Below are 13,012 nucleotides of genomic sequence, written 5' to 3'. Positions count from 1 at the left end.
GTTGTGACCCAACCATAAAATTATTTTCATTGCTACTTCATAACTGTAATGTTGCTACTGTTTTGAATTGTAAAGTAAATATCTGATATGCAGGATGGTCTTAGGCGACCCCTGTGAAAGGGTCATTCGACCGCCAAAGGCAGGGATCCTCAAACTTTTTAAATAGGGGGCCAGTTCACTGTCCCTCAGACCGTTGGAGGGCTGGACTATAGTTTAAAAAAAAACTATGAACAAATTCCTATGCACACTGCACATATCTTATTTTGAAGTAAAAAAACAGAATGGGAACAAATATAATATTTGTATTTGCATGTGGCTCGCGGGCCGTAGTTTGAGGACCCCTGGCCAAAGGGGTCGCGACCCACAGGTTGAGAACCGCTGATTTAAAGGATCTTCTTGTACTAAAATGCTGTTTTAGGCTCCTTTGTGTTTATTTTTTAAGAATATTAATTTTCCATGTTAATTATAGAAATCAAGTGATAACCAAAGCATTGATTTGATTTTAAGTCCTATTGGGAAATGATTATGTTAAGAATAATAAAAGTGATTTAGCAGAGAGGAAGTTATAGTTAACTCATTTGGGTACATATTTAGAATATAGGCTTTACAGATTATATAGTTCAATAGAGGCCCTGGTGCATGAGATTTGGGCCTGCGCCCTCTTGCAGTACGGGAGCTCTCTGGGTTTGTCCAACTGACTGATGCTTAGGGGAGTGGGCCTAAGCTGGCAGTCAGACATCCTTAGTGCTGCCACGGAGACGGGAGAGGCTCCCGCCACCGCCGCTGCGCTCTCCAGCTGGGAGCCCAGCTTCTGGGCTTCTGGATTTCTGGCTGAGTGGCGCTCCCCCTGTGGGGGCACACTGACCACCAAGGGGCAGCTCCTGCGTTGAGCGTCTGCCCCCTGGTGGTCAGTGCACATCATAGTGACCGGTCATTCCATTGTTTAGTCGATTTGCATATTACCCTTTTATTATATAGGATTTCCATTTCTTTTTAAATGGAGACGTTACTTTGTTTGTTACTTTATTAGGGAAAATTAAATGGCAAAGTCCTTGACTAGTGCTTTTTATACTGTGACATATGAACTGGAAAAAAAAAATCAATCTCTTTTGTAATGTGATGTTTAATCACGTAGGAAGAGCCTCTTTATATTGGAGAAAGATATTTTACCATATAGCAGAAACATGTCACAGGAAAAAACTTGGATTATTGGTCAGAAATAGGGTCTTGGGTTAGGTTTCCCCCATTGGTCTTAAGTAGAGTCTGGTGCTTGGTAGGCTCTCAATAAGTGTTTATTGGATGACGTTAGCCTGTTTCCAAAAGAAAATGAATTCAGAGTAGAGGAGGACTGATGGCCATGGTCTCCACAGGCTCACTCAAATGCTTGCTCCCACTAATTTTGCTCTGCAGCAAATAACAGTGATGAGATGAACATAGTTGTTTTTGTAAGATCCTGGAAGTTTAACTTCAAACCAAAAAATGTTGTGTTTGGACCACCAATCCTGAGTATAAATTAAACCAAAGGGAGCTATCTAGATGGAAAACACTTTCATCAAATTATTTTGAACAGTAGCTGGATTTTCTTTGCCTACTGCCTTGAAATCATGATTCACTTGCACATAGAATTAAATCCAAAAAGCTAAGTCAACTATACTAGTATATTTAGATAAGGCTTGAATATGAAACATGTTGGATGTTTTCTCCTAGTACTTCATGAAAATGTTCTATATAAGTTTTAAAAATAAAAATAGTTAATGTATTAGTATACTTTAGAATATTTAATTATGTTGCCACAATACGATCACACAAAAGAGTTTTTAAGGTTTATTTTTTTTTTCAGGAAAGAAGGGACTTGATAATATACAAAATGTCCACTGACTCTAGGGTAATTAGTAAAGTGAATTTAAGGAGGTTGAAGACAAAAAACTTACTACTCATAACATGTCACTGTTTATGTTGCTTAGTGACCGCAAACTAGCTGATCGGAAGCTTTTCCTGCGCACGCTCCGAAGGTAATTGCGGTATAGCATGACACTAATGACTCGAGCCTGAAATTGTTTTGAAACAATGTAGTAGAGAATCACATCCAGACAGGTACTGAGGTTCATCAGGAAGGTGGTAAAGGCTCCCCAGGGATTGTAACTGTTCTCATCCCCTTCCAACATCAGGAAAGCAAAGCAGATGTGGAAAGGCATGAAGCAGACGATCACCTGCACCAGGAGTGTGATGATGATCCTAATAGACTTCTCCTTGACTTTTGGTTTGAGCTTCGATGTCCTACCATGGAGGAGACTATGAATAATGACCAAGTAGCACCCAATCATGATGAACAGAGGAATCAAGAAAAAAAATATAAGTCGAGTGAAGTTCAATATGTTAATAGCTTTTAAGTGGACGATGTCAGAAATCTTGAGGCAGGTGGCAGGGCTGGAGGCTTTATCAGGGTCTTCATAGAGCAGGAGGAGTGGGATGGAGGTTATCAGGGTCATTATCCAGACTCCCACACATGCTAGCACGGCTTTGAATGTTTTTTTAAGTTCTTTGGCATATTTCGGCTGCACAATGGCCATGTATCTGTCAGCACTAATAAAAGCAAGAAGCCATAGGGCAATACTCGGATAAAACACTGTGAGTGCCCCGAGAATCTTGCAGAAGTGTTCGCCAAATGGCCATTCACCTTTTGCATAATAAAACATTCGAAAAGGTAAACTCATTATAAATATTAGGTCCAGCAATGCCACATTCATCATATAGATGGTTACAGTGGTTCTTTTCTTGGTGGAACAACTGAAAACCCATAAGGCAGTGACATTAACAAATACTCCAATTATGAAGATACAGCTGTAGAAGACAAGGGCTGCAATTTTGTATTCATCTGGGTATGAGCTATTAGAAGAGCCAGGTTGAGCTTGATTGTGAGAGGTGGTCATCTTATAGTTGGTGGCCGTGACACTTGGAAACTGTAAAACAGTTGCGAATATTAGGAGGAATAAAACCGTTGGCTGAAAAATAAATGTTAGCATTCTCATACTTAGCATGCAGTGGATTCTAATTTTGGGAGTACTTTATATTGTAGAGTCAATATATGTGTCTTAATATTTATTAATAAATACATTTCCTAGGTATTAATAACAATTTGTACTAACCGATGAAAGTGGTATGGAGTGTTGTAATTTGTACTGGCAAACTTATTTCTCTTTCCCTGCTCACCTGTCTTCTCACTGAGGAATAAACTTTATGATTTTTTTTCCCTAAAATTGGGTAGCTATTTCTCCTATAATAATCATTCCTTGATTAGGACTAATTGGGAAAAGGCCATTCTGAATGTTGAATCTTACAATTTACTTTGCCACTTTTTAATCATCTTCATTCTGTTTAAATATTTTGTAATCCAGATTAATAATATCAAATAATAAATTTTAACTCATTAAGTACAATTTTAATCTATAAAATATGTGTTAGAAAACTAATAAAGGAACCATATAACTAGTTAACTACTGAATATTCACAGTAATTCTCATTTGAGATCAGAAACTTTCCCTTTTTACTGGTATATTCCCATAGTCTATTGAGTAAGTTGTAGCTATTAAAAAAGTAAACATTTACTGAATTGATGGATGAGTGAAGGAAGGAACCCTTGATGAGGTGACCCTCAGAAACTACTCTCTAGTTTGTCAATGAAGACTTGTTTAGTTGGCCATTAAACCATGTTTTGTTTTTTTAAGTGGTAAATACTTCTTCATAGCATTAGGTTCTCTATAAATTTCATAGGTCTTGAGACAGCAGTGTGTTGTGCCATGGTGTACAGATTAAGAACTTTACTCTTAGAACAATAGATGAGCTAGTTTCTAATGTACAGTTGGGTGTGTCTAAAACTGAGCCTTCCAGATGGTGTTTACAAGTGTCTTTGAAGTAGATCTCACTGCTGTAGTGGTGCACAGAAAGCAACACCTTGAGAATGAGATATTGTTGGTATAGTAACTTTCATGTCCTCACTCTACAGAGATACAGAAGTGTACTATTTGTCAAATTAAATTTTAAAAGGGAATATTAAACACAAGTGGTTATTAATAAGACATCACTCAATAACTTTATGTGTATGCAAAAACTAATTCCCATCACCAAAAAAAAGTTCATTTCTAATGGAAAGGAGTTTAGTGATTGTATATATCACGGATCCCCCACAATGTGAAACTTCCATCACCCATGATGCAATGCCAACACCAGCGATTTTAAAAATAGAGTCGCTACAAAGAAATGGAACCTTGTGGCATCCCCTTGAAATACAGAGGTGTAAGAAGAGTTTCCTTCAAAAATGTCACTTTGCAGAGTGGGTTGTCTCTAAGTCAGCCCTGTTGTGGGGGTTAGCAGTGTGGTCGGTGGCATCATGGGCTGTTGATAATTTAAAAATAATTTGAACACTTGCTGATATGAGTTTGTTTTCCCCCTCCCCGCTCTCTTCCCTCCCTCCCTCCCTTTCTCCCTCCCTCCCTTTCTTCCTGATTACAGCTAGTTTGCCAGATATTTAGGTGAAATATGATTTTGGGATATATTTCTATATGTTTAAACACCTGTATTAATTAAACTATCCAAATATTGATGTGACTAGAATATTAATTTCTATCAGATGAGACGAGTACTACATAGAAAAACTAAATCTTCAGTGATTTTTTAAATAGTAGCAATTATAATGTAAATGAAATTTAGTATCCTTTTTTCTCTTTTAATACTTCACCCATCCTCATCCCCAAATTTTGTCATATACATTCTGTACTTACAAACCATTTTTTGAGTAACGCTCTCTTCCAATGGGCTCAAACTGCTTGTATGTCACCAACACTTGTATTCATTTGCTTAAGGTTGAAAAATTAAGCATGATGCATGTGTTTTAAAGGCATTGCCAATATAGATTGTGCTCTGCACATGCAGATATATTTTTGGATAAATATTGAAAAGCAGTTGGCTTTTAAGTCAACATTTAAAAAGCTTTCAATTCCATGATTGTCTATGGTCTTTCTTTTCTTAAAAGCCTTTAAAGTACACGTTGTGAAATATTGTAATTGGAACCAAGTGATGACTCTTAAATATGATTTATCATTTCAACATCTTCCTTAAGTTGAACAAAATTACATTTACTGTTAATGTAAAAATTGAAAATAAATGAAAAATCATGTTAATAATTCAGGAAGATGACAGCATAACTCATTTCAAGGTTCTTCACCAGCACGGTTTCAGTAATGTATCATTAAAATAAAACAGTGATTTTGAAATTTAGTAAGTACAGCATTACTTCTGATAATCTACGATGAAGTTAATTAAATGCAACTTACCTCCTGTCCATCAAAAGGCTGTATTAGAGAGGAACATTTTTCGGTATATTCAGTTCTATAAAAGAAGGATCCTTGAGTTGCTTCTCTTTCTGGAATTGATATACTTAAAAAATGGTATGTTTCTTTGTTTTAGGCTCTTCTGTTGCTTTAAAACGTCTCAAATATAATTCTTGGTATAGGAGTTGTTACTCGTTGCTGCTTTTTCTCTTTCAGGAAGTACTCTCTGAAATAAGGCGTTTTCAGCTTTGACTGGATGTGGTTTTTCTCTTTCACAAATGATTTGTTTGTGAAGCTATGCTGAGCATAAACTTCCCTTGAAATGATACCATGCATTTAAGAGAGTTATACGAAAAGGGGAAAATATCTTCACTTTTTTGCTTTGATGCTTCAAGTCTGCATCATGTATTGAAAGAGTATGAGATTTGATGTTGAGTAGAATGGATTCATAGTATAGCTTTTTTATTTTCTAAGCTGTGTGACTTTGTCTGGTTACCTACCCACTCTGAGCCTTTGTTCCTACTTAGTTTCTATACAATTAAAATAGAGATAATACCCATTTGATAAGGTTGTGAGGATTTGAAACCAGAAAAATCCCAAGAGTTTAACATAATATCTGGCATTTAGGTACTCCTAAACAGAGTTAATCCTTTACCACAAAATAATAGAATATCCACTTTTTACTGTTAAAACATTTTTAAATGGTTAAATTGTGATACTTAGTTATTTACTTCTGCTTTCCATATACATAAATGCTTTATTTTTTTAAGTCCCCAGTGCTTTATATCCCCTTTCTGTCATGTAGAAGTCTAAAAATAGTTCCTTTTGCATAAATATCCCTGCAAACTGCTAAGAAGGGACTATGGCAGTCTTTAGTGGAGTAATTTACATGTTAGGAGTATTTTAACCTAAGCAGGGAAATGAAACCAGCGGAGAGGGAAGTGAGCCTCCAATCATTGCCTGCCTAGTTATATTACATAGCCAGTTGGGACCTTCTGCGTGTGCTCTTCTTAAAAAAAGAAATCATCATTTCATTTGGTTGTCCTAAAATTTTAATTAACTTTATATTTGGTTATACTTGACTAGTCAACTTCTGTAAAGTACATGAACTAAAATGAACTGTATTTTTATTAAGACAGTTTGAACGCCCATGCTTTTTGTTTTTATTTTCCCCCTCAGATAAAATTATAGTCAGTCTTTGACTTACAAAATTTATTTAAATCTATGCCTTTGGTGATTACTTTGGATTGGGATAGCCTGTCAGAATAATGAATTTTAGAAGTGTAGGCAACAACCAAAGCAACTATTTCTTGTGCAGATGAAGATTTGAGCTCAGAGAAGGCCATGACTTGCTAATGAACAGCCCACAGGCCCAGCTTCTTCAGATGCTGAGTTCCTTCCCTTTCTGCCCTCTTTGCTGTAGTAAGTTCTCGTTATGAGGTGATTACATTGATTATTCACTAGACAGGATCTGTTCATTGCCAATTACATTAATCAGTTTTTTATGCATGGAGTTATATTTCATATGCAGTGTAGGTGAGTTTGATAGGAGATGGGAACCTTTTATCTATAGAGTCCGATCTTGTCATTACCTTAATTTCATTTAGCCTTTGACAAGGTTTCTGATATTAAGTATTGATTAGTATTCCCTATGCTGCTAAAATCAAGAGATACATTGATGGCATATTGCGTTAAGACTTGAGTCTTTTGTCATCCACAGGGAGATTCTTTCCTCTGACGTGCCAGTCTCTCAGAGAAAGGAAGGAAGGGGCCAGATAGGAAGTCCCCACAGCACAGCTTGAGGTGGCTCGGCTGCTACTCGTTTCCCACTTCCTTTCCATTGTAGCCATTTGGGACCGTCTGCATGTGCTCTTCTTGACCTTTCACATGCTCTTCCAACTGGTGACGTTCCTTACCACTCATTCCCTTCCACCTCTTGGCTTGGCCAGCTGCTATTGATCCTCAAAGTTTTAGTTTCAATGATGCCTTTTCTAGGAAGTTTTCTCTGACCTTTGAAGCTGGGTTGCTTATTCACCCCTGTAAGGTTCCTTAGCATTTGGTACTTATCTCTGTAGTGGAGTGTGTTTGTATTATTATTGCATATTTACTTGCCTTTTATCCTGTAGTAAATTGAGGTCCTTGAGGGCTGGCATTAATATATATGTATGTGTATTATCGATTTTTAATAAATATTGCTTGTATGTGTGACTGGGAAAGTAGGTGTGGAAATGGAGGGTGGAGAGAGTCATGGACAAATTACGGAGCCAGGTGTCAGCATCAGGGACACTTTGACTAGTTATATGAGGGACCTGCCAATCACAAATCAGATGTAGAGACTTAGGCAAGGGGAACAGGGGCTGGGACCTTTCTCTCCTTCTCTTCATGCCCCTGTAGCACTTATTCTCTGTGTTCCTGGCTCTTCACAATAATTATTTTGTTGGAAAAGAATTACAGCGAAAAAGATCTTCCCCAAACTGGCAGCAAGTAAACAGTGGATCAAGAATGAAACTTTTGTAGTGTCTATTTTGCTTCTTTAATACTTGAACCTCATTAATTTTTATTCAAATGGAAGAACTTAACTCATTTAGGGATCATTCATGAAGCTTTAATTTCCTCACTTATTTGGAATCTAGTGAAAGAGAAAATTTTCACCTTGCAAAAGAGGGATCTTTCATATTATGGGAGGCTACAGAGTTCCCTTTCCTTCATTCTATGAAATAACCTGTTTTAGCTCTATTTTGAATTTTGGTTTAGATGTTAAAAGCCCTAAGGGATTTTCATTTTAGTGCTTGAGCCTAGTTTGAGTGAATATAAAAATTTAAATTAGTTAAGGCTATTTTATATTTCTTAGGAAGGATATTGTTAATAGATTTACACAGTATATCCCCATTATAAAACATGCTCCTATGTTAGAGATTTGTGTATGCCACAGATAAAATTGTATTTCCTGTTTTTAACGTATTTCTCTCTCCACAGCAACTTACAGCTATAATCTTACAGCCCAGTTAGTATGAACCTCCTGTCCACTTGACTTCCTGACTTGTATTTCTCCTTGGCAATTAGCAAACAAGATGAACCCAGATAAGCAAAGTGATAGATAATTTAAGTTAAAATAGATCTAAATCAGCAATGAAAGTAGAGTTCCTTAAAGATATTAAAGATTCTCTCACTTAAAGGATCTTAGGAGAAGGCTTCTGCATGGCAGTGCAGTCAGCCCTGGACTCACTGAAATCCCATGGGACCCCAGGTCAACAATTTGCAGTGACGTTTCACTGACTGACTAGTAATCCAGAGTCTCTGGGACAGGACAGGTGACTGAGTAGAGCTCTCTGGTTATTGTGATGTACATGGCCACCTCCCGAGGACTCTGGTCTCACAGTTAAAGGAGAGTAATATATATATATTACATAGCCTATCTAATAAAAGAGTAATATGCAAATTAACCATCGCTCCATCACAAAGATGGTGGCGGCCACGGAGCTGGAGCAAGCAGGAGGCTTGTGTTGCCCCGGCGATGGAGGAAGCCAAGCTTCCTGCCTGCCCTGCCGGCCCTGAGTTTCGCTCAAGGCTACAAAGTTTCAATTATAGAAGACAAATAAACCCCAGATACCTGCTTCCAGCTGCTGTAGACTCTGCTCAAGGAGGGTCTGGTAGCCTGGGTTGCCAGGGGCAACCCAGGATTCCAGCCAACCTGGGCTCCACTCAAGGCTACAAAGTTTCAATTATAAAAGATAAATAAATCCCAGATACCTGCTTCCAGCCCACGGTGTGGCCAGCCTGCAAACGGCCCTCAGCCCCTCACCCAGGCTGGCCAGGCACCCCAGTAGAGACCCGACCCCCCCAACCTGAAGGGGCTGTGGCCAGCCTGCAAACAACCATCAGCCCCTCACCCAGGCTGGCCACACCCCCGTGGGGTGAGGGTCCCCGCTGGGGGGCTTGGCCAGCCTTCAACCCCTCACCCAGGCTGGCCAGGCACCCCAATGGGACCCCCCTCCCCTGATGGGGCTGTGGCAAGCCTGAAAACAGCCCTCAGCCCCTTACCCAGGCTGGCCACACTCCCATGGGGTGAGGGTCCCCACTGGTGGGCTTGACCAGCCTTCAAACAGCCATCAGCCCCTCACCCAGGCTGGCAGGGCACCCCAGCAGGACCCCCACCCTGATCCGGGACACCCTTCAGGGCAAACCAGCTGGTCCCCACCCGTGCACCAGACTTCTATCCTATATAATAAAAGGGTAATATGCAAATTGACCCTAACAGCAGAACGACTGGGAATGACTGGTCACTATGACACACACTGACCAGCAGGGGGGAGACCCTCAGTGCAGGAGATGCCCCCTGGTGGTTAGTGCGTTCCCACAGGGGGAGCTCTGCTCAGCCATAAGCCAGGCTGACGGCTGCCAACACAGTGGTGGCGGGAGCCTCTCCCACTTCCTCAGCAGCGCTAAGGATGTCTGACTGGAGCTTAGGCCTGCTCCCCGCTGGCAAGTGGACATCCCCTGAGGGCTCCCAGGCTGCCAGAGGGATGTCTGACTGCCAGCTTAGGCCCGATCCCCCGGGGAGCGGGCCTAAGCCAGCAGGTGGACATCTCCTTAGGGGTCCCAGACTGCGAGAGGGTACAGGTCGGGCTGAGGGACCCCCCACCCCAGTGCACAAATTTTTGTGCAACGGGCCTCTAATATAAATATATATATATATATATATATATATATAGAGAGAGAGAGAGAGAGAGAGAGAGAGAGAGAAAGAGAGAGAGAAGAGTGTGTAGGGAAAAATAACTGGTAATGTGAGGAAGTAGCAGTTTAGAAGAAAAAGTATTGTGGAGAGTCAGGATTGCTAAAGAAACACATGTTATTTATTTACTTAAATCCAAAACCTGTATACTAGTATGTGTGTGATTGAGGATTTTAGTATACAGGCATCTGTATACAAAGAAGCAACAACATGTCTGTGCAGTTGAAGGTTGTTGGTTTGAGAAGAGTTATTTAGGATTTTTTCATTATCTTGGCAGTTACTCTATCTGTATTATCAGAGGTAATCAGAGGTGAATGATAATCATCAGGCAGAGTTCTAAGTGCTTTAAATGCGTCATCAAATTTAATCTTTATGCCAACAGCAAAGTATGTTGAGGACACCATAGTAGTATGTATGATGTAATCCAGGGCTACTTACTCTTGATTCTCAGATTCTGAGATTGTGTTATGCTCTATCTGTATTATGGTATTATACTTTGTTTTAGTAATTTTCATTGAAGTTGGTTGTACTTAGTAGAGAATCATCAGAATAGTAATTTTATTTTTAGCAAAAAGTCTGCAGAGGAAGTAGGCCATCCTTTCCCTGTTCCTCATTAAAGGAAAAGTTTGGTAGCTGCATTCTATCAGCCTGTAAATTTAATTTTGGTGCCAGGGAAGATCTCTTCCATTCAGTGGGCCAAAGACTTTACAACTCTCAAAAAAGAGTATATCCAAATGGTTAGTAAGCATGTAAGTATGCTCATAAGTAATCAAGTTGACAAAAATTAAAACCATGAAAAGATACTACTACCCACATACCAAAATGCCTACAATGAAAAAGACTGACAGCACGAAGTGTTGGTTATAGAGCAACTAAGGAACTCTTATGCATTGCTGGTAGAATGTTTAAATTTGAAGAATAGTTGGATATTAAGTACTACAATGAAAATATACGTGTCCTATGACTCAGATTCCACTTCTAGATAGAAATGCATGTTCCTGTGCACCAGGAAACATAGTTAAGAATGTTCCTGGTAACATTGTTTCCGTAACCCCAAATTAGTAACAACCCACATGTTCAGCATCTGCAGAATGGATAAATTAGTTGTGGAGAAGACACAAAATTAAATGCTTTTCCCAAACAAAATCATATAGAAGGCACCTGCAACAACATAGTGTTAAGTGCAAAACGCCAGCCATGAAGGAATTCATTTTGTATGATTCCATTTATATGCATTTCAAAAGCAGACCTAACAAATAAAATGTTTAGGGACATATACTCAGATGATAAAACTTTTTGGTGGTTTGCAGGAGCTTGTAAGGAGGGGGCACCTGGGGGGAGCTTCCAGGATGCAGGCAAGTTCCACTATTGACCCAAGTGCTATTTTCTCTAGTGTTTGTCCTGTGATAATTCTCTAAGCTGTATATTTATGCGTTGTCTTTGTATCTGTGAGGGCCTCAGTAGATAACTGATGGCATACTTAAGTTCGAACAATTCAAGAAGGACTTATTTATAAGGGTCGAATGACAAAAGAATGAAACCTAATGACAAAAAGGGAACCTTTGGCAAGACTGTTAACCTTGTTGCACCCACCATCATCAAGCCCAGGAAAATCTAAGAAGGGAGAGATTACTAGAAGGAGGGACCCTATGGAAAGAGGATAATAAGCCTGAGGTTGCCTTGCAGGAGAGAACCTGGGAAATAAGTACCCTGGCCTCAGGCCCCTCCTCACCTGAATCTCCTCCGAGGCTCCCATTAGCAGAACTCGGTGAAAGCCAGGGGGACTGTGTACCCTCAGCCTCTGGGACAGAGCAGGGTGGAGAAGGGAGAAGAAGCAAATGGGTTGTCCAGGATGCTGCACTTTTCTGTATGTGTTACATTTCATATTCAGAAAGGTTGTTGTTAATACAAACAAAAACAAACAACAGTAAAAACCACCTTTGGGCTTTGAGTTTGTGAAAACTGCGTTTATAAAGGCTGCTTCTTGTAAGCTATTTCCATGAGTAATTTTTTTGAAACACATTCAGTCTCAGTTCTTATCTATGAATCATTGCACTATAGCTTGTGTAAAATACATGTTTTAGACACCATATATTATTTCTCCTTGTCTCCTGCCTGGTTTGTCTGTCCCCTTTTTTCTTTGCACCATATTTAAAATTTTCCTGAGAATTTTCAGACTAGGAACAGAAGCTCTGCCTATGCTACTAATTAGTTACCTGAGTTATCTTTTGTAAAAAGTTAGTTCATTTCTTTGATCACCACTACCCCCAACTGGGAGAAATGGGAAGTTGGACGAGGCTTTCTTGAAGGGCTTCCCACCCTTCTAAGCATCTGCTCCCATTGCAGTGCATGTTTTATCTTTGTCTTTCTTGGAATTTGTGTAGAACTGGCGTGAGAGCTGTAGGATAGGACTTGGGACTCTGCCCTAACAGCTTCTGCGTGGAAACCTTAATGTATTCAGGAATCACTTAATGAAACCTCATCCCTGGGAGCCCTGAATGTGTGTGTTGGTGTTTGGGCTTCTTCTAAACTCAGTGTACCCAGAGCCCTGAGGGGTCCTGTTAGTTCCTGGTCTTCACCCTCCGTTCATGTCTTTTATTGTGCTGTTGCTTTTTAGTATGTATGTTTTCACCTTATTTTTAATTTACCTTTATGTCAGTGTGTTCATCTTCATATGTTTGATTAAGACATTTATCCATTTCTGGTGGTGGTAGATTGTTTCAGCTAATTTGCCTACCTACTTTTAACTCTTTTTCCTTTAACCGTTACATTGATATATGGTAAGCAGGAAGTGCAACTGTGAGGATGGGCTGGGTCCAAAATGGTCCACCCATAGTCACTTGATCTCCCACAACCCTCCCAGGAAAGCTGTCACTCTTGGTGGCAGAGAACAGCTTGGAGACATTATAGTCAGCCTGCAGAGGAAAACAAAAACTGTGGGGGCTTTTTTCTT

General features: G+C 39.6%; 2 protein-coding genes across 3 annotated transcripts in view; one reads left to right on the top strand and one right to left on the bottom strand.

The window, feature by feature from the left end:
* The window catches only part of UBAC2 (UBA domain containing 2), a 185,749-nt gene that overhangs the window by 41,416 nt on the left and 131,321 nt on the right, over positions 1–13,012 (top strand). The window lies entirely within an intron of this gene.
* Positions 1,838–5,546, bottom strand: GPR18 (G protein-coupled receptor 18). Its single transcript, XM_070407432.1, has 2 exons — positions 5,331–5,546; positions 1,838–2,960 (listed from the first exon to the last, which is right to left on the bottom strand). The coding sequence occupies exon 2, from the start codon at positions 2,928–2,930 to the stop codon at positions 1,935–1,937; it is 996 nt and encodes a 331-aa protein (XP_070263533.1). The 5' UTR covers positions 2,931–2,960; positions 5,331–5,546; the 3' UTR covers positions 1,838–1,934.

This window comes from Myotis yumanensis, unplaced genomic scaffold (assembly GCF_028538775.1).
Source record: "Myotis yumanensis isolate MYYU_CA2020_CCGP unplaced genomic scaffold, mMyoYum1.0.hap1 SCAF_3, whole genome shotgun sequence".
Lineage (NCBI taxonomy): Eukaryota > Metazoa > Chordata > Mammalia > Chiroptera > Vespertilionidae > Myotis > Myotis yumanensis.
Note: the sequence above shows the minus strand (reverse complement) of the source record. Positions and strands in the feature narration are given on the sequence as shown.